The sequence below is a fragment of the Budorcas taxicolor genome, chromosome 6 (genome assembly GCF_023091745.1).
Source record: "Budorcas taxicolor isolate Tak-1 chromosome 6, Takin1.1, whole genome shotgun sequence".
Classification (NCBI taxonomy): Eukaryota; Metazoa; Chordata; class Mammalia; order Artiodactyla; family Bovidae; genus Budorcas; species Budorcas taxicolor.
Window position 1 is genome coordinate 23,001,778 of NC_068915.1, and position 22,858 is coordinate 23,024,635.

General features: G+C 39.7%; 1 protein-coding gene across 1 annotated transcript; it reads right to left on the reverse strand.

Annotated features, from left to right (window-relative positions):
- Positions 1-18,291: 18,291 nt before the first annotated feature.
- Positions 18,292-18,753, reverse strand: LOC128050071 (ubiquitin-like-conjugating enzyme ATG10). Its single transcript, XM_052642367.1, has one exon. The coding sequence runs from the start codon at positions 18,751-18,753 to the stop codon at positions 18,292-18,294; it is 462 nt and encodes a 153-aa protein (XP_052498327.1).
- Positions 18,754-22,858: the final 4,105 nt, after the last annotated feature.

A 22,858-nucleotide genomic window follows, 5' to 3' on the forward strand; every position in this document is an offset into this window, starting at 1 on the left:
TATAAAATGTAAGCAATATAATAGAAAGATTAGAATTGTATAACAGAGACACAAATAATTTTTCAGCATTTATATGTGCAGAGAGAAGTATGATCATGTTCAATTCATTCTTTCAAAGTATGCTCCTAAGGATATTGAATTTACTCTCTTGGTAGGGGAAAGACTTGTTGAAAGATAGTGTTTTATAAATATTTATAGCAACAGTTTAATTCTACAGTTGAGGTTTCAAAGGGATGGCATGACTTTCTAGGTCATCCAAATAAATGTACAGAAGAAGCTGTTTTTTTCTAGAACTATAGATCCTGAAACAAATGACTTTTATATGATTCTAGATTTTTATATTTGAACAAGATGACAGAATCATGTCTTACAGATGTATTATCCTGCAGTTGGAGACCCAAACACTAATTTGCTGCACAGTCAGATATATCTTGGTGAAATATTTAAAATAGAGAACTCCAGGTTTTAGTCCCAGTTATTCTAACTTAGTATGTTTGGAATGGGGCCAGTAGTATCAAATTTAAAAAAAAAAGGATTCTCAGGTGATTCTGATGGACAGAACTATAAAGTACGGAATTAGTGTAACCTCTCACCCAGTATCTCCTCTCATCAAAATATCTGTATAGGGAAAAATGCAACATCTCTAGGATTACCAACTTTATTATTGAATGGCTGTAATGCTCAAAAAATCATAGTTACATCAAATGCAATTTTAATCTTCTTTACCCTACTATGCTTATAACCAAATTTGGTTCTAGTTCTGCTTTCTATATAGTAAGGTAAAACAAATCCATAACAAATCCATATATTCTTCCTCATGGCAATTTTTGGCAGTTTTTCCTACATTTTTTTCTGAAGGTTACCTAGCCATAATTCAGTCAAATGTTCCCTTAAAATGTGATTTACAGATCTTTTACATCCATGTCATATTCTAATTTGTCAAAGTTCTTTTTTTAATATCTAGAATTCAAAATCTATATTCATTGTTCATTCAGGTTTAGAAATGTGGCTATCGGACATTTCTCAGTGCAACTTGAGATTGTATTGGCTTTTTTAAAAAAGAACCTATTACACAGATCATACAAAAATTTAATCAGCTACCTTTCCTAAATCTTTCATATGTATGTGCATATGTGTGTGTTCTTTTTATATGTATATAGAGTTAAACAATTGGAGCACAGGAAGTAACTCTAAGATAGGAATCATAATTTCATATATGGACATGGGACTGGCAGGTGAAAAATAAGTGAGAGAATTAGACAAGCTGTAAATAATTGGGAGCAGTAGTGTCTATAGCAAGCTGGAGAGAGCATTTTCCACCTAAGGGCCTTAACATTTTAAAAAACTGAAAAAAAAAAAAAAAAAAGGTCTTTCCAAAAATTGGAAACAAATTCTACCAAATCAGAATCTTATCAGTGGGCCAAATGTAGTAAAAAATAACATCATTTTCAGCTCCTGTTTCTGGGTCAAAAAGCTGAGAGTCTTGGAACATGTTTCCACAGGTTCTTAGGTTTTCGCTGATATTTTTAAAGAGATGTAGGAATAAGGGAGTGCCCTTTAATCATATGTGCTTTGAGATTTCCAGTTTTTGAAGACAAGCTAATAAGTTTAGTTTGCCATACATAAGGAGAATGTGTTACACAAGCACATCACGCTGACACTCACTTTCTCTTCAATTATGCAAATCTTGCTATATAGAACAAATAATAAGAAAGACAGAAAGAGTAAGAAAGAAAGGATTTCTCCTGTGTGATTTCTTTAGTAGTCATCAAACTAGAGTGTAATCGAACGTATGTTTCCATGTTTCCAGCACTTGTATACCTACATTCATTTTTATGTTTATTCTTCTCTTATTTCCCAACTCATAAACTGAAATTTCTCTTAGGCAAGTAACTTTTAAACAATTATTCTATAGTCTTTCCATCATGAATCCCATGGTGTTGTATCACAGGCCGTTAATGTTTTCTGCTTGTGTGTGTGCCAAGGTGCGTAAGCTGTGTCTGACTCTGCAACTCACCAGGCTCCTGTCCATGGGATTCTCCAGGCAAGAATACTGGAGTGGGTTGTTGTGCCGGAGGAATGCTGTCTGCTTACTGAATTCTAAATTGATCCATGAATTCTATGATAATGGTCTTTATAGCCTTACCTTTACATTAGAGTACAGGTATTGCAGCTCTAGAATTTTGCTTCAACCTTATATTTGCAATGATCTGATCTTTCCTCTACAGTTTGTACAAGCCCTTCTTGGGATGGATTAGAGCACTGAAATACTCCTTACAGACTGCTTGTTTATGCTTTCCCAGTGAACCCTTATTCTTGTTGGATAACATTTTTTTTCTCACTTAACTGGGTGTTATTTTCAGTATTGAATTTAGTCTCAAAAACATTTCTGAGCAAATTGTTATTAAGGCCTTCACCATTATTAACTTTTAAACTCTTCTGATCTTAACTTTTACCTTTAGGGTGTAACAGTAATTTTCCAGCTTATTAAACTATGAGGCCCTTTATTAGAAAAGCAAGTCTTGTTAAGTTGATGTTATAGCAACTATAGCTTCTTAAGCTGTTCTTTCTTTTACAAACCCATTGTCTCTGGCCAAAGCTGCTTCTGAAGGATTCTTATGTGTATTTCTGACTTATTACTTATAATTGTATATTCCTGTCTAAAATTTCCTCGACTGCTCCTGTTTGATATGGGCATTCTGTCAATGAAGTCTGCACTGTTATATATATGGCAACTATAGTAACTCCAAGTCTGTCACAGAGAAATCTGAAACAGCCTTAATTCAGGAGAAATTAGACCAGGGTGTTGGCAATCGGAGGAGACACAAAGCTTATATTAACAGAACTGTTGATGCACTTTCTTATCTCGGTTGTGGCAGTAATTACAGCAAGGCAGCCTTTGATTTAAGGCAAAGCCCTAATTCAAACCTTTCTCTTCTTTAGCTGTGGGGATCTACTGGAGTTTATATATTTATTCTGGTACCCGCTGTAAAGGATTTGAGACTACACAGAGCTTGACAAAATCTGGTTTCAAAGCCTTAAAAAAACAAGGTGAAAGGAACCTGATGATTTTGTGTATGAGAACCCAGAGGGTGGCTCCATGCTGGCCTTTTTTGTTCCAGTAATCAGTGTAGTAATGGGAGCATGACAAGTAGCTTTCAAAACTCTTCACTTCCTGACCCCTCTTTGCACACTTAAGAAAGGGCACAGTTGCCTCAATTACTTGTTTTTGTTGCAGTCAAGAAAAATAATGGTAACAATTTAAATCTTTTAGGGAGCATTTTCCATCCTGGAATGTTAGATTATGGAGTGAGTGAAAACCAAAGAGAGGTGTGAAGTATATAGTTGTTTCAGTTCAGTTCAGTTCAGGTGCTCATTGTGTCCGACTCTTTGCGACCGCATGGACTGCAGCACGCCAGGCCTTCCTGTCCATCACCAACTCCTGGAGTTTACTCAGACTCATGCCCATTGAGTTGGTGATGCCATCCAACCATCTCATCTTCTGTTGTCCCCTTCTCCTCCTGCCTTCAATCTTTCCCAGCATCAGGGTCTTTCCAAATGAGTTGTCTTTTCAAAATAGTTGTCTACAAGACACTTATAATTTATTTTGGAAAAAACTGGAAAAAATGGCAATTTTTAAATGCCATTTAATCTATATGAACATCTGTGATTAATATCTCTTGAGGAAAGTTGTAAAGATTTCTAATGTAAATGAGTTTCAAGGATGGGAATTTACCTATCAACTTTAGCATAAGCTGTTTGACTTAGCTGGCTTACTTTGGTTGAAAGTGTTAGTTGCTCAGTGATGTTTGACTCTGTGTGACCCCATGGACTGTAGCCCATCAGGCTCCTCTGTCCATGGGATTATCCAGGCAAGAATACTGGAGTAGGTAGCCATTCCTTTCTCCAGGGGATCTTCCTGACCCAGGGTTTGAACCCAGGTCTCCTGCATTAGCAGGCAGATTCTTTACCAAAGAGCCACATGGGAAGCCCTAACTTGGTTAAGTGTATCATAAAGGACTGGTCTGATTTGGAGGCAGTAGTGAGATGGGGAGAAGGCAATGGCAAACTCACTCCAGTGCTCTTGCCTGGAAAATCCCATGGATGGAGGAGCCCGGTAGGCTGCAGCCCATGGGGTCGCAAAAACAGGACTGAGTGACTTCATTTTCACTTTTCACTTCCATGCATTGGAGAAGGAAATGGCAACCCACTCCAGTGTTCTTGCCTGGAGAATCCCAGGGACGGCGGAGCCTGGTGGGCTGCCATCTTTGGGGTCACACAGAGTCGGACACGACTGAAGCGACTTAGCAGCAGCAGCAGCAGCAGTGAGATGGGGAGATGACCAGTTGCAATCTAGTCCCAACTTTATCACAGTCCAGCTGTGTGATCTTGGGCAAATCAATCAAATCTTCGCATCTCAGAGTTTGTTGTTTGGTCTCTGAGTTATGACTGACTCCCTGGACTGTAGCCCGGCAGGTATCTCTATCCATGGGATTTCCCAGGCAAAAATACTGGAGTGGGTTGCCTTTTCCTTTTCCAGGGGGTCTTCCCCACCCAAGGATGGAACAGGCAGATTCTTTATCAGTGAGCCACCTGGGAAAGCCCATCCCAGAATTTAGAATTATCCAGTAATGAGTAGAGAGTTAGATTATACCTGACTTCCTTTCCTTTCCCAGCTCTTTGATTTTACAGACTTGGGAGAAGATGGTTGAAGCCTTGGGTGACTATACACAGCACTTCTGTGATTGCCTGGAAAATCTTGAGGGGGGCTCCATGGCCCCTGTTTTTGGTAGTTCTCTTTAGAAAATGTGGTACTCAGCACCTTATTTTCAGTTCTAGGACTTGGCTCCAATTCAAGGACAAAAGGTAAAGTTCTAGTCATCAATTTGCTACAAGTCTTGTATTTAAGAAATCTGGCTACATTTAGAGGGAATTTCTCCAGTTTTTTACAGTCTGTATAGAGAGAGATTCAGATTGCAGTTTTAGCTATCAAAGGAGAGGAGATTTAGAACTCAATGGCGAAATTCTTTGAGCAGATAGACTTAGCCAAAAGCTTGAAAGCTCTTTAAAAAGTTAGGCTTAGTTGTTCATCCCTTGCAAACCGACATTTTATGTTGCTTCAACAGACTATTTTCTAGTAGAATCCAGGGATTAACTGGGTAAAAAAAAAGTTTTTGGTTTCATAATTATTTAGCAATATGGAACATGCAACTTTCTGCTTATAAACTTTAAGTTTATCACCTTAGAACTATTTTCCACCTTTGATCTCTGTGGTATTTCAAAATTTCCCACAGCATATGCCATGAAGAAGGAAAGAATAAATGGCCAGTTTGTTACAGGATTTATTTTTATAAATATTATGCTATAAATTTCTATAATTAAGGAATGCTTAGAAGAAAGCATGCTGCTGCTGCTGCTGCTAAGTCACTTCAGTTGTGTCTGACTCTGTGTGACCCCATAGACAGCAGCCCACCAGGCTCCCCCGCCCCTGGGATTCTCCAGGCAAGAACACTGCAGTGGGTTGCCATTTCCTTCTCCAATGCATGAAAGTGAATACTCCTTTTTAAAATCACTCCCCCTCCCCCAATACTCATATCCCTTTCCCTCTTTTATTTCTTTTCTTGGAAATTAGTCTAGCATACTATATCATTTGCTTATTTATCTTGCTACCCTCTGTCCCCATTAGAACCTGTTTCATGAGGCCAAGGAATAGGCTTTGTCCATTGTGTAACCCTACACCTTAGAAAGTATTAATAAATACCAATGAATGAAAACACTGAATGAATAAATGAGTAACACATATTTAATAACTCACATGTCTGAATATCTAGAAAACATATACTTATTACTAAGTCCAAGAAGCATGCAATAACATTTTAACCATATTATCACCGTCTGCATTGGATTGCCTTTAATATGGGATACCTTGGTATGAGAAAACACTTCTAATGTAGGAATTTTCTATGGTTTCCTTATGATCATAATCTAGGTCTTTAATTTCTCTCCGAGTTTCATGGAAGCTAAGGCAGGAATAGAATGTCTTGTTTTTCAGTTCTTAATGGTGTCAGTGGTAAAGAAAGAAAGGATGGAATTATCCTAGAAAAAAGAGGCTATATCTTTGGCTTCTCCAGAGGCAGGACATAGACCCAGCCCCTATAGGGTTGGAGATGGAGGTATTAAATCCATTATTTTTTGTCACTCAGGAATCTGAGCTAAGAGATGGACAGAGACTCAAAGTTCGTGGAGGTTTGTTTTAGTTGAAAGCACAGTGTGCCCATGGTAAAGCCCGCATGTTGATATAAGTGAGCTGAGAAAGCTGACTGCCAACAGGAGACCAGGGCAGAAGGGAAAGCTGAGAATTTTTCCCCAACAGTTTATTTAGATGAGGATCAATGTCTCAGACCTCATGACATCTTCATTTTAAAATGCATGGGGAGAATGATCAGTTACATTCAGTGATTTTGATTGGGAGGTATTCTTATTTCTAAAATAGTTGTTTGGTCACGGTCACTTCTGAATCTTGATAGACAGTGAAAACACTGGGAGACATTACACACATTTCTTTCCTGGATAGTGCTGGCGTTTCTGCTTTTATGAATAGTTCTCGAGTCTTGAAACATGACAGGCTCCACTTAGAAAGCTGGACTACTGAAACACTCAATCTTGATTTCTACACTCACAACATATGATTAACAAAATCTAGCATTGCAATAGCCAGCAATTCAGAGTTGACTGCTGGTAGTTATGTTGTTGTTTGTTTATTGATTGTTTATGAAGCTAAAAATTTGGAAGAATTACAGATTGATTACACAGGAAAGAAATGATAGCTTAGGAATGTGAAAATGTCATTGCGTTGGGATTCTTGAGAATCTCGATACAATGAGAAAGGATTTAACTTGATAGAAACTTGGCCTCACTCAGTAAGAGAATAATATGCTTTCGTTTCTATTTTGGCTGCTGTAAAAACGCTTCTGAATAAGAAAATTATACATCAGGATGCTATTATGTGAATCGGAACATATTCAGTTTACCTAAATAATCCTTGGTCCAATTCTGCCCATTTTGCTTGCTTATTCCTAGTTTGTTTTGTTGCCTCCATGTATTTTCAGATTCTAGTTGGTATTTATTTGTGTTTGAAAGACTGAGTCAAAAATGTTCTTAGTCATTTCCCTCCCCCGTACAGGAGGTGAACGGGTGGAGCCATCAAGGGCTTCATTGTGCCTCTTTCCCTGTTCCTTCATCCTCTACTAGGCATCCTCTTCTTTTCAGGAAAACAATTGTATTTATTTTTCTTGAAACTTTTTTTTCCCCCCCTGCTTAGACATTTTATTGTCTGAGGCACACTTAATTGACTCAGGTAATAGAGAAATCCACTCAGGGCTTGGCTTCTAGCCTATAAAGCCTATTGTCTAGTGAACTAGAAGGGAGTTTCCTCACTTGTTTTATATATGATTAGTTGTAGAATTAAGCTTAATAAGAAAGAAATTTAACAGAAGAGATTGATGTTTGCACCCTCTTTAAGCATCTTATAATTTAAATACTCATAAAAATTGTATTTCTGTGCTTAGCGGCGTGGAGTGGTCTATTGAACGTGGAGGCTGGAGTTAGGCAGATCTGAGTTTTAATTCTTAGCCTTCTCACTAGCTCTCCAAGTTCCTTCACTGTTCTAAGCCTCAGTATCTTCACTGGAAAAATAGACTCTGTGGCTGCTTAAGAGTGTGGGCTCTGGCCTCGGATTATGGTTGCTGTTGAGTTGCCCAGTCATGTCTGGCTCTTTGCGACCCTATGGACTGCATCACGCTAGGCCTCCCTGTCAGTCACCATCTCCCAAAGTTCGCCCAAGTTCATGTGCATTGCATCGGTGATGCCATTCAGCCATCTCATCCTCTGACACACTCTTCTTCTGCCCTCAATCTTTCCCAGCATCAGGGCCTTTTCCCATGAGTAGGCTATTTGCACCGGATGACCAAAATACTGGAGTTTCAGCTTCAGCATCGGTCCTTCCAACGAGTATTTGGGGTTGATTTCCCTCAAGACTGACTGATTCAATCTCCTTGCTGTCCAAGGGACTCTCAGGAGTTTTCTCCAGCACCATAGTTCAAAAAGATTGCCTGCATTCATATCCCAGCTTTGTCACTTAGTTGAACAATCTTGGGAAAATTATTTAGATTTTTTGTGTCTCAGTTTTGGCAGCTATAAAATGGGATAGTAATAGAACTATAGCGTAGAGTTGTGAAAACCAAGTGACAAGTAAGTGACTTAATGACAATAAAGGGCTTAAAACAGCTACCTGGTATATAGTAAGTTCTCAGCAATGATTGTTATCATTACTCAGAGGTCTGATGCAAGGGCTAAACAAGACAGAGCACTTGAAAATACTGAGGGTATTTAGCGACCATCAATTTCTTTTATCTTTACCAAATTACTTCCAAATTATTAATTGTTTTTTAGTGCAGATTCTTGTTAACATCATTTCCATATCATAAGCTATTGTCACGTGCATTGCACTCTGTACCGTACTTGCAATAGGTACAGCAGAGTAACGTACTTACTAAGATACTCCAGAGTTGGAAGGTTGACCTTTGGTAGAAGGCAACATTTTCTTTTAATGGCCACTCTCTGGGTCAAGAAAATCCCCTGGAGAAGCAAATCGCAACCTGCTTCAGTATTCTTGTGTGGGAAATCCCATGAACAGAGGAGCCTAGCAGGTTACAGTCTATGCGATTGCAAAAGACGTAGCCGCTAAACAAAGTAGTGATTCAACAACAACCACAACAGAGCAGCCTACACTGTATCAGGCTCTAAAATGTCCTAAGCTTCTGTGTCCTCCAGAGATTTGGCTTCATTTGGGGACTTACTCAAAATCGAACAGTGCTGACTTAGCATTTGATGAGCAGACAAATTCAGAAAGAAAACCAAAGAATGGCTTAACTGAGAGACAGGTGGGCAAGGGGAAATGTCAGCTCAGGATGGCCTAGCTTAGGGCCAGCTTAGGGATGACAAATATACGCCTGTGGCCCTTCGCCCAGCCCATGACAATCATTGCTGGGCCCACATACAGCTTTATAATTCTTTTCAATATAATTCTCCACTAATCTACAACGATCATTTTGGCATTCCAAGCTGTCAGTCAGGTTCAGTTGGATGTAAAAGTGTGGTCAGATTTGCTTATCAAGATTGGATGATGTCACCTTTAGGAGCGATAATTAGCTCAGTTCTTTCTGAACATGAAAGCAGCTTTATTTTCTTTCAAATTCCAAAGATTGTCTTTTTGAACTTCAAATTTATTTTCCTTAGGAAAATTTTAAAGGTTTTGTACATGTACAAAGAATGATTTAGGCAATTTAACTCATTATACCTTTATGTTCTTTGATGTAAAAAACTAAAACTATCCAATTTTTCTGAGAAATAAAATAAAAAATTCATCATTTATGCTGATGCTAGTTTTTAACCAGTTATATTAGGTTGATCTGTACCTTTTTATTCAGTGTGGTCTTAATAAATATCACATATGATGGAGCCCATAGAATCTGGTACAAATCATTTAGAAATAAGTTATTTTGCTCCAGTGTTAATAATTTTATGTTTTTGAAATCTAGATCAGATAGCTCTAGAGGCCTCTGTGAAGTAATTCATTTCTGCTTTATAATGCATTTCACTATTTTTACCCAATCTTGGTGAAACAAGGGTCATATACAACAACTAAACTGTATTTAAATTTTAAAAATTTTATTCTTACCACTTTTCTAGGATATAGTTCTAAGTCTAATATCACTGCTGTGTCAATGGCCGATAGACAACTTGAATAAAAAGGACAGATTGTTCTTACCATCAAACAAACAGAGATCATTCATAGTCCTAGAATTCCCTCGACTTGGATGGCCTTGATGCTTGGATGAATCACTTGCTTTCATTTTCGACAGTGATTTAGGTGGTGTTAACCAGAGGATGAACACAAATACAATGGGAGGCCCATTCCAAATGCAGGAGCAGACACAAGTAGAAGCTGAGATACAAGGAATGTCATAGGAGAGACATATTTTATGCAAGTTTCAAAGGATTAAGCATCTTATTCCCAGCGCAAGACCTGTCTTGTCCTCCCCAACTCAGGGGCACTTCTAATAGCCCTGCACTTGCTAACAGCCACCACAGACACACTAGTATTTAGAAACTTCACTTTCAGAAAAACCTAATTTGATTATTCTTCAGGTCTGACCTATCAATCATTCACTGCCTCACCCCAACTCCCACCACAACCACTCCCAGCATTTCAGAAAATCATTTTTCTTCCTGAGAAACATGGGAGGTATGACTGGAAATATAGGGCTACACTAGCCTTTGCACACTATACTCACCACCTTCAGTTCTCGGGTGTAGCTGCTCTCTCCTGCCTTTGCACGGTCCATATCTCTACGATTCATTTCCCCTTAGTTTGTTAGCTAACTTCTGCTCATCTTTCAAGACTCAGCTCATGGCACTTTCTTTACAAAGCCTCTCCTGTCCTTCCTTTCACATCCTGGGAAAAATAAAATTCTACAGTTTTGGTTCCTATAGCACTTTGCCCGTAATGCTGCTGTCCTGTGGTCAAAAAAGAAGAGTCTATCTCCATCACTAGGATGCAAAGTCATCCTTGTAACCCTGGCACTAAGTGATGTTCTGTACATAGTTCTTCTTAGTAAAGTTCATGGATGGAAATTATGTACTTCATTCTCAACTCTGCATGAAAATGCAAGTGCTTTTCTAGAGACACGAGTCAAGTGGCATGGGGAGGGTTATTTTAGAGCTGGATTCTGTAATTGCTGATCAACTTGCCTTGGAAAACATCAACCATTCTGCATCATTCCAGTAATGTTTTCTCTGTAATCTGTTCCTGTTTTCCTAGCATAGTACTCCTGGCAACAACATTGGCATAAGGCAGATACCCTAGCTGCAGGCAGGTGTGGTTGGTAATGGATGGGACTGGATTTGGAGCTATCTCAAAGATTTACTTTGGATCCTCTCTGATGTTTCAAAGTCTTGGTTTTGGCCAGTCTGTCATTTGCCAGTTGTCAAATAAGTTGAGTCATTAGTCTGGCCTTGTCCTTTAACAGCCTCCAAATGATTGATTGGGCTCTGCTGTACTCCCAGTGGGAGATTTAAGTGTCCATTCAGCTCCATCTACCTGGTTTTATAAAAGTAAAATGAAAACAGTCATGCCATTCCTTTCCTACCTGTAAAAGCAGCAAGCCGGGGAAATGCATTTGAACAAGCCGTTTATTCTCTAATACTCAGTCTCTAAAGGACAAATTTCCTGTTGGCAAAATCAAACTGTGCAGTTTTTTTCCAGGCTAACAAAATAATCTCCATTTGTCTATTTTGCATAGTGATTTCGTACACACATTTCTTTTTTCTTCACAACAACACTGTGAAAAGGACAATCATTATTATCCTCATGTAACAAATAAATATCCTAAGACTCAGAAATCTTTTAAAGGTCATATTCAGTTCCTCTATTATATTAATCTCCTGCCATACCATGCTATCAAGGATCCTAAGCTACAAAAAGTATGTCTGAATATTGCATCGGTGGCTTCTGTGTTATTCTCTCATCCAAGGTCTGTTTCTAAAGTATATAGTTTTTGACACACTTGTTTTCCAATATCCTGGATCCCTTAAGGGAATCTGTTGGGAAGGCCCCCAAGGTAACCAGGACTGGGTCATCTTATCCCAGAGCAGAGAACTTGTCTCCATGCCGGGGCAACCAACAGCTTAAATTGCAGAGTAGGATGGAAGGTGATAATTCAATCCCAGAATTGATAAGAAATTTGTGAGACATTCCCTACTGGCCTACACAAAAGGTTCCTTTCAAAGGTAAGGTGCTTATTGTCTCCAATACAATGTGGCTCTTGGATGCTGTCCAGTCAGCAAAGTAGAAACTCATATTTGGCAAGGCGAACCCGGCCATGGTTTCCTGGTGTGTTGAATCAATAGGAAATGACTTTGGAAAAATACAGCTATGAAAGCAACAAATGGCTTTGAACTTTTCCAACCAAACTTAAAGTGAACTGCCAAGAATTTCCCCTGTGATATCCCTTTTCAGATGATAACATATGACTATGAACTTTTGCCCAGTATATACTATATGGTCTTCCTTCTCCAGAGTTGATTAAACCAAAATTCTTTCTAGAACTGAAAGTTCATTCCTCTAAGGACCTTCAGTTTCCTTCATTCTTGTCCAATCAGATCTTGAATCTCAGTGATATTGTCAGCAACTTGGCTGCCATTTCCACCGCTATTTTTTCTCTGTGCTTATGCTGTTATTTTTCTTTTTTCTTTCTTGAATATCAAGATAAATCTCAAAAGATAGTTACCATGTAATTTCTCACTCATATGGGTATGCAGGCTGACAGTGAAAAGGAATGGGTAGGGATGGAGGGAGGAGGAAAGGCTGATTGAACAGACTTGGGAGAAGCAGGATTTGGGGGTGGTGGGGTGGGTCCTGGAGAATTGGCAGAGAAGAGCTGTGGGGACCAGAGATTCATTCTGTGGAAATAGATGGTGGGGTACGAAGGGGTTAGTTTATTGTTGCTGGTGGTTTCTTTTTCCATTTGTTTTACCATTTCAGTTTTGAGGTGGTAATATTTTGGTTTTGTGAGTATTTTATAATGGAAAAACACTTTGTGTATGAAAAAATGCATAATGTCCTGGGATTAGCTCTCATGTACATGTAGACTACTATGTCTAAGAGTGAGCTGTGTTCTTGCTCCTTGGACATTTCTGGACAATCCTGGAGAAGACTTCTAAGACAGGCAAACATGGTAAACTCTCTTCCATTTTTGGATTGTAAAGGTTAAGTTTCCAAACAAAACTAAGTAGCATAAACCTAGTTCTAGATACTCACACTTTCTTCTTGACTTTTTCTACAAAATCAGGGAATCTGGGTATTTTTAAACAGTCTAGATTCAGCTAAAAACAAGTAACATCAAAGTGTCTTGCCAACAAAAAGCTACTCTTTTCCCCTAATCTTGATGATGGTGATGGCAAATATTTTGCGCTTACTATCCGACAGGCACAGAGACACTCATTATGTACATGTATTACATACCTTATTTCATCTTCTGTTCTCAACAATCTGGGGCAACAATTACTCTCAGTTTAAAGGTGGGGAACTTGAGGTTTAGAAAGATTAACTTATTGACTATGCCAAAGCCACTGACTGTGTGGATCACAATAAACTGTGGAAAAATCTGAGAGATGGGAATACCAGACCACCAGACCTGCCTCTTGAGAAATCTGTATGCAGGCCAGGAAGCAACACTTAGAACTGGACATGGAACAACAGACTGGTTCCAAATAGGGAAAGGAGTACGTCAAGGCTGTATATTGTCACCCTGCTTATTTAACTTATATGCAGAGTACATCATGAGAAATGCTGGACTGGAAGAAACACAAGCTGGAATCAAGATTGCCGGGAGAAATATCAATAACCTCAGATATGCAGATGACACCACCCTTATGGCAGAAAGTGAAGAGGAACTAAAAAGCCTCTTGATGAAAGTAAAAGAGGAGAGTGAAAAAGTTGGCTTAAAGCTCAACATTCAGAAAACGAAGAACATGGCATCCGGTCCCATCACTTCATGGGAAATAGATGGAGAAACAGTGGAAACAGTGTCAGACTTTATTTTTTGGGCTCCAAAATCACTGCAGATGGTGATTGCAGCCATGAAATTAAAAGAAGCTTACTCCTTGGAAGAAAAGTTATGACCAACCTAGATAGCATTTTCAAAAGCAGAGACATTACTTTGCCGACTAAGGTCCGTCTAGTCAAGGCTATGGTTTTTCCAGTGGTCATGTATGGATGTGAGAGTTGGACTGTGAAAAAGGCTGAGCGCCGAAGAATTGATGCTTTTGAACTGTGGTGTTGGAGAAGACTCTTGAGAGTCCCTTGGACTGCAAGGAGATCCAACCAGTCCATTCTGAAGGAGATCAGCCCTGGGATTCCTTTGGAAGGAATGATGCTAAAGCTGAAACTCCAGTACTTTGGCCACCTCATGTGAAGAGTTGACTCATTGGAAAAGACTCTGATGCTGGGAGGGATTGGGGGCAGGAGGAGAAGGGGATGACCGAGGATGAGATGGCTGGATGGCATCACTGACTTGATGGACGCGACTCTGAGTGAACTCCAGGAAATGGTGATGGACAGGGAGGCCTGGCGTGCTGCGATTCATGGGGTTGCAAAGAGTGGGACACGACTGAGCAGCTGAACTGAACTGAACTGAATGTGTGTGTGCATTCTAAGTCACTTTGGTCGTATCTGACTCTTTGCTACCCTATGGACTGTAACCTGCCAGGCTCCTCTGTCCATGGGATTCTCCAGGCGAGAATACTGGAGTGGGTTGCCATGCCCTTCTCTACGGGATCTTCCCAACCCAGTGATAGAAACTGTGTCTCTTACATCTCCTGTGTGGGCAGGTGGGTTCTTTACTGCTTGCACCACCTGGGAAGCCCTAACTTGTCTAAAAGTACCCCATAATGGAGCCAGGAGTAGAACAGTGGTCTGTGTTCATAAAAGATTCATGATCTCGTTCTATTAATCTTATGCATGAGGTGCTTATTTATTGTAGTTTTTCTTTTTCCTAACAGGTATTACCACAAAAAGCAGACTTTATCAATGGTATTAGGCAGCTTTATCAAAACTGTGAGATGACTGCTGAAAATGTGTTAAGGAGGACTTAGGATTGTGGTTAGAGCCCATTTCTGTTCAAGACTCAGAAAGCTCCTCCAGCCATCAGATTCTTATTTTATTCCAGGATTATCCATTTCAGCTTACTGAGGTGGTTATAATTGCATGTACATAACTGTCAATACATTTCATTTGCCTATTGTGATGACTTGAAAATAAGCTCCAAAATGTTCCCTGATCAATTCTTGATAACTGGAAGAATGAAAATGAAAATAGCATCAATTATTGAATACTTATGGTAGCGGACATTGCACTAACTGCTTTACGTGCCACCTTAATTTTCACTAAGATGATATAGAATAGATGGTCTTATTTTAACTTTGCCCATAAAGAAACCAAAGGTCAGAGGAGTTGAATAACTTGGACAAGAACTTTTAACAAGCTGTAAAGCCAGATTTAGAGCCAACTCAGTGCAACCCATTTGATCAATTCACTGAGCATAAACACTGTGCTGGGCACAGAGTACTGAATGGGGATTCCACAGGGCATAAGACACACTTGGTCTTGCAGATCTAATGAGCCAGGATGGTTTGGCTCCCCTGTGTGCTGAGTGCCTCTAATCATGATGACAAATCATTTTTTTTTTTAAATTGAAGGATAATTGCTTTACAGAACTTTTTGTTTTCTGTCAAACCTCAGTCTTAATCAGCATCAGTTCAGTTCAGTTCAGTCACTCAGCCGTGTCCGACTCTTTGCGACCCCGTGAATCGCAGCACGCCAGGCCTCCCTGTCCATCACCAACTCCCGGAGTTCACTCAGACTCACGTCCATCGAGTCAGTGATGCCATCCAGCCATCTCATCCTCTGCCGCAGAGGTATACATATATCCCCTCCCTTTTGAACTTCCCTCCCATCTCCCTTCCCATCCCACCCCTCTAGGTTGATACAGAGCCCTTGTTTGAATTTCTTAATCATGCAGCAAATTCCTGTTTGCTGTCTATTTTACATATGGTAATGTAAGTTTCCATGTTACTCTTCCCATACTTCTCACCTTCTCCTCATTTCCATAAGTCTATTCTCTATGTCTGTTTCTCCACTGCTGCCCTGTAAGTAAATTCTTCAGGACCATTTTTCTATATTCTGTATATATGCGTTAGAATACGATGTTTCTCTCTCTCTTTCTGACCTACTTCACTCTGTATAATAGGTTCTAGGTTCATCCACCTCATTAGAACTGACTCAAAGGCGTTCCTTTTTATGGCTGAGTAATAAGTATATTCCATTGTGTATATGTACCACAACTTTTTTATCCATTTATCTGTTGATGGACATCTAGGTTGCTTTCATGTTCTAGTTATTGTAAATAGTGCTGCAATGAACAACAGGATACATGTGCTTTTTCAATTTTGGTTTCCTTAGGGTGTATCCTAGGAGTGGGGTTGCTGGGTCATATGGTGTTTTTTTCCCTAGTTTTTTAAGGAATCACCATACCATCTTCCCTAGTGGCTGTATCAATTTACATTCCCACCAACAGTGCAAGAGTGTTTCCTTTTCTGCACACCCTCTCCAGCATTTATTGTTTGTAGACTTTTTAAAAAAATTTTTTAAAAATTTTACTTTACAATACTGTATTGGTTTTGCCATACATTGACATGAATCCACCATAGGTGTACATGAGTTCCCAATCCTGAACCCCCCTCCAACCTCCCTCCCCATATCATCTCTCTGGGTCATCCCAGTGCACCAGCCCTAAGCATCCTGTATCCTGTATCGAACCTAGACTGGCGATTCATTTCTTACATGATAGTATACATGTTTCAATGCCATTCTCCCAAATCATCCCACCCTCTCCCTCTCCCACAGAGTCCAAAAGTCTGTTCTATACATCTGTGTCTCTTTTGCTGTCTCGCATACAGGGTCATCATTACCATCTTTCTAAATTCCATATATATGTGTTAGTATACTGTATTGGTGTTTTTCTTTCTGGCTTACTTCACTCTGTATAATCAGCTCCAGTTTCATCTACCTCATTAGAACTGATTCAAATGTATTCTTTTTAATGGCTGAGTAATACTCCATTGTGTATATGTACCACAGCTTTCTTATCCATTCACCTTCTGATGGACATCTAGGTTGCTTCCATGTCCTGGCTATTATAAACAGTGCTGCAATGAACACTGGGGTACACGTGTCTCTTTTAATTCTGGTTTCCTCGGTGTGTACGCCCAGCAGTGGGATTGCTGGGTCATAAGGCAGTTCTATTTGCAGTTTTTTAAGGAATCTCCACACTGTTCTCCATAGTGGCTGTACTAGTTTGCATTCCCACCAACAGTGTAAGAGGGTTCCCTTTTCTCCACACCCTCTCCAGCATTTACTGTTTGTAGACTTTTTGATGATGGCTATTCTGACCGGTGTGAGGTGATATCTTGTTGTAGTTTTGATTTGCATTTCTCTAATAATGAGCAATGTTGGACATCTTTTTATATGTTTGTTAGCCATCTGTATGTATTCTTTGGAGGAGTGTCTGTTTAGCCTTTTTCCCACTTTTTGATTGGGTTGTTTGTTTTTACGGTATTGAGTTGTATGAGCAGCTTGTATATTTTGGAAATTAATCCTTTGTCAGTTGTTTCATTTGCTATTGCTTTCTCCATTCTGAGGGTTGTCTTTTCCCTTTGCTTATAGTTTCCTTTGCTGTGCAAAGCTTTTAAGTTTAATCAGGTCCCACTTGTTTACTTTTCTTTTTATTTCCATTACTCTAGGAGGTGGGTCATAGAGGATTTTGCTTTGATTTATGTCATTGAGTGTTCTGCCTATATTTTCCTCTAAGAGGTTTACAGTTTCTGGTCTTACATTTAGGTTTTTAATCCATTTTGAGTTTACCTTTGTGTATGGTGTTAGGAAGTGTTCTAATTTCATTCTTTTACAAGTAGCTATCCAGTTTTCCCAGCACCATTTATTGAAGAGGCTGTCTCTCTGCCCCATTGTATATTCTTGCCTCCTTTGTCAAAGATAAGGTACCCCTAGGTGCATGGGTTTATTTCTGGGCTTTCTATCTTGTTCCATTGGTCTATATTTCTGGTTTTGTGCCAGTACCATACTGTCATGATGACTGTAGCTTTGCAGTATAATCTGAAGTCAGGAAGGTTGATTCCTCCAGCTCCATTCTTCTTTCTCAAGACTGCTTTGGCTGTGAGGTCTTTTGGGTTTCCATATGATCCAACCAGCCTATTCTAAAGGAGATCAGTCCTGGGTGTTCTTTGGAAGGAATGATGCTAAAGCTGAAACTCCAATACTTTGGCCACCTCATGTGAAGAGCTGACTCATTGGAAAAGACCCTGATGCTGGGAGGGATTGGGCACAGGAGGAGAAGGGGATGACAGAGGATGAGATGGCTGGATGGCATCCCTGACTCGATGGACATGAGTTTGAGTGAACTCTGGGAGTTGGTGATGGGCAGGGAGGCCTGGCGTGCTGCAATTCATGGGGTTGCAAAGAGTTGGACATGATTGAGCGGCTGAACTGATGAATTGTGAAATTTTTTGCTCTAGTTCTGTGAAAAAGGTCATTGGTAATTTGGTAGGGATCGCATTGAATCTGTAGATTGCATTTGGTCCAAGTATCAGATACTCCTATTGGGTAATAGTGTCCCATGGTCCCTGCAGCAGCCGCATCTTATAGCACTCATGAATTCCTTCCCAGATGTCCTTCAGAGCTAAAGTTCTTCCATCTAAAAATCTTGCCCTAAAGCAAAGCACAGGCACTCGGCAGCTGCAGGAATATATGACATGATATTCATATCTAATCACTTTGGCTGCTGTGGTGGTCTCGGTTACATCAAAATGTAACCGAGGTGGGGGCGCGGAATCTAAAGCCTCCTCCACAGGAAGAAATATCTGTACATGGACAGATGTTCCTTGATGTGACATTGCAGTTCCACTTTTAACTTGAAAATGTGTTTTGCATATGTAGCCATTAGAAAAGTCCTTTGAAGCTCTCCATTCCCAATCATCACCTATCTTTTGTGAAGGTTTAATGAATTCTGCACGATAATGCTGGAATGTTTTTTCTCCAAAGAACTCATCTTCTCCCATACTAAATGAGACCCTGCCACCCAGCCCAGTTGATGACAAATCTTATAAATGCTTATAGTTTATATTTCTGTTCTTTGCTGCTGCTGGTGCTGCTAAGTCGCTTCAGTCGTGTCCGACTCTGTGCGACCCCATTGGCCTATCATTTATAATTGTTGTAATGGAAAAATCATACCTGTTAAGTAATCATTTGTTCATATAACAGCCACTGAGGTCCACATGATATTCTTGATATAATTGCAGACTTTCTTGGTTCTTTTTAAAAATATTTGTTTATTTACTTGGCATACCAGGCCTTAGTGGCAGTGTACTGGGTCCTTTAATTGTGGAATATGGGATCTAGTTCCCTGACCAGGGGTTGAACCCAGGGGCCTTACATTGGAAACTTGGAGTCTTAGCTACTAGAACAGCAGGGAACTCTCCCAAACTTTCTGATAGAACATAATTTGTCAAGACAGGTTAGGGGCAGGTTTTCCTAAAACAAAGCAGCAATAGTTATTATAAAAATAGCAGTAACAAAAGCCCAAGTGAATTTAAGCAAAAATCTCAATTGTCTTCAACTGCAAATCCCAACATAAAACTTTTGAAACAAACTGGCCAGGAAATTTGTCCTTGGAAAGTGTATTTCCCTTCCTTGAATACTGGTAGAAAAAAGAGCTCTTAAGTCAGGTGGTAACTGTTCTAACTTGGGTAGAATATGCCATGAGAATTCCACTTTGACCTTCCTTGAGGCTGTCATTTTAAATTGCTGTCTTTGTTACACACCTCTTCCCATTTCTAAATTTAATCTTAAATTCTATGCTAAGAAACTGCCACTTTTATCACATGATAAAAAAATTGTCTTTAAATCTTAAAAAAGGAGTTTGAAGACACTGAGTACTATGAACATGGACATACACTTCAAAATCCAGATTTCTTTGGGTTTTTCTCCCCATGGGGGATCCAGTTCCTCTGTTTACCCTACCCTTTTGCCCTATTTTGTATGTTTTTGCTTTAAACAAGACTCACTGTAGCTTGTTGTTGTTAATTGAAACCAGAGAAGAGATTATTGTTATGAAATTAAAAAGCCTAAACCTGCTGAATAAATACCCTTAAGGAAAACTTAAAGCAGGTCCATGTATTTATGGTAACCATTATATTTTATGACTTAAATGAACACTGCCTGTAGAGAAATATGCTTAAATTCAACTTTAGCTATCTGTAATAATATTGCTATCAAAAAAGCTCCCATATACTGTGCCATGCAGTTTGCCAGGTAGAGAATACACCTGCCAATGCAGGTGACTCAGGGTCAATCCTTGGGTCAGGAACATACCCTGGAGTAGGAAATGGCACCTGTTCCAGTATTCATGCCTGGAAAATTTCATGGACAGAGGTTCCTGGTGGGCTACAGACCATGGGGTCACAAAAAGTCAGACACAGCTGAGCACTCACGCATGCACTGTGCCATGTATCAGCTAACTATGTGTAAACTAATTTTTTTCCCATGGATTGCCTTCTACTAGTGCTCACCATAAACTGTGCAGCAACTCTATGTTTCTCTTTACAGGAAAGAAGACTATCTTGATTGGGGACACACAGTTTTTCCATGTCCTAGGGAGCATTCAAAGACCACTGATCCAGTTTCAGAACTTGAACATGCCCTCTTGTCTTACTGACATTGAACATTCATCAGTTTATTTATTTACTTACTTTTAAGTGTGAAAAATTTACCTTTTAAAAATAACAACAACAAAATGTATACATATCTTGAATAACTAACTTCTTTCTAGATCTTCTTCTGATTCAAATGATCTTCTCTCTGTCTCTGTCAGGCATGCAGCCCTACTCTCTATCTCCCTCTTTTTTTTTCTCTTGAGCTTCTGCTGGTACCCCCAAACAAGCTCAGCAGTTATTTATTGAGCATTTATATGTGTGAGATACAATTAATACTTTGGAAAGAGCAGCTTGACCTTTAAGCTCTTAGATCATGCAGATCATCTTGGGGAAACCACATGCACAGGTAATAAAGAGTGAGGAATACGTGGTGTGTAAGTAACACATGGCCTTATGGAAGTAGACAGAAAGGCTCTACTCATGAGGGATGAGCAGGGGGCATGGCAGGCAGCCTGGAAACTAGTGTTTAGTAGAGAGAAGACAAGTAGAGGCTGGTCAGAGATGGAAGGGTTGGGGCAATTCTAAGCAGAAGTGAAAACAGGCACAGAGTCCCAGACCCTAGAAAGAGCCTGTTCATAGAATAAGAGGTTGCTCCTTAGGGCCTGGGCTGTCACTCAGGCTGTGGTTTGGGCTGGAGCTGGAAAGGATTAGAGAAACTATACAAAGTTGGGAAGATCCCCTTGAGAAGGAAATAGCAACCCACTCCAGCATTCTTGCCTGAATAATTCCATGGACAGAGGAACCTGGTAGGCTACAGTTCATTGGTCACAGAGAGTTGCACTGGATTTAGCGACTAAAAAACAACCACCACCACCTTAGGGCCTGGCCTAGTGTTCAGGCTGGAGCTGGAGAAGATCAGAGAAATCGTACAAATTCTGCTAAGGAGCCAAGAACTATGGACGGAGGCTCATGACATTGTACAAGAGGCAGTGATCAGGACCATCCCTAAGGAAAACAAATGCAAAAAGGCAAAATGGTTGTCTGAAGAGGCCTTACAAATAGCTGAGAAAAGAAGAGAAGCTAAAGGCAAGCAGAAAAAGAAAGATGTACAGATCTGAATGAAGACTTCCAAAGAATAGCAAGGAGAGATAAGAAAGCCTTCTTCAGTGATCAATGCAAAGAAATAGAGGAAAACAATAAAATGGGAAAGACTAGAGATCTCTTCAAGAAAATTAGAGATATCAAGGGGACATTTCATGCAAAGATGGGCACAATAAAGGACAGAAATGATATGAACATAATAGAAACAGAAGATATTAAGAAGTGGCAAGAATACACAGAATAACTATACGAAAAAGATCTTCATGACCCAGATAACCATGATGGTGTGATCACTCGCCTAGAGGCAGACATCCTGGAGTCTGAAGTCAGGTGGGCCTTAGGAAGCATCACTGCAAACAAAGCTAGTGGAGGTGATAGAATTCCAGCTGAGCTCTTTTAGGTTCTAAAAGATGATGCTGTGAAACTGCTGTACCTAATATGCCAGCAAATTTGGAAAACTCAGCAGTGGCCACAGGAATGGAAAAGTCAGTTTTCATTCCAATCCCAAAGAAAGGCAATACCAAATGATATTCAAACTACTGCACAATTGTCCTCATCTCACATGCTGGTAAAGTAATGCTAAAAATTCTCCAAGCCAGGCTTCAACAGTATGTGAACCAAGAACTTCCAGATGTTCAAGCTGGATTTAGAAAAGGCAGAGGAACCAGAGATCAAATTGCCAACATCCACTGGATCATCAAAAAAGCAAGAGAGTTCCAGAAAACCATCTACTTCTGCCTTATTGACTATGCCAAAGACTTTGACTGTGTGGATCACAATAAACTGTGGAAAATTCTTATAGATATGGGAATACCAGACCACCTTACCTGCCTCCTGAGAAATCCATATGCAGGTCAAGAAGCAACAGTTAGAACCAGATGGAACAACAGACTGGTTCCAAATATCACCTTATTCACAGGAGTACATCAAGGCTGTATATTATCACCCTGCTTATTTCATTTATATGCAGAGAACATCATGAGAAATGCTGGGCTGGATATAGCACAAGTTGGAATCAAGATTACTGGGAGAAATGTCAATAACCTCAGATATGCAGATGACACCACTCTTATGGCAGAAAGTGAAGAGGAACTGAAAAGCCTCTTGATGAAAATAAAAGAAGAGAGTGAAAAAGCTGGTGTAAAACTCAGCTTTCAAAAAGCTAAGATCATGGTATCTGGTCCCATCAGTTCATGGCAAGTAGATGGAGAACAATAGAAACAGTGATGGACTTTATTTTTCTTGGGCTCCAAAATCACTGCAGATGGTGATTGCAGCCATGAAATCAAAAGACGCTTGCTCCTTGGAAGAAAAGTTATGACCAACCTAGACAGCATATTAAAAAGCAGAGACATGACTTTGCCAACAAAGATCCATCTAGCCAAAGCTATGGTTTTTCCAGTGGTCATGT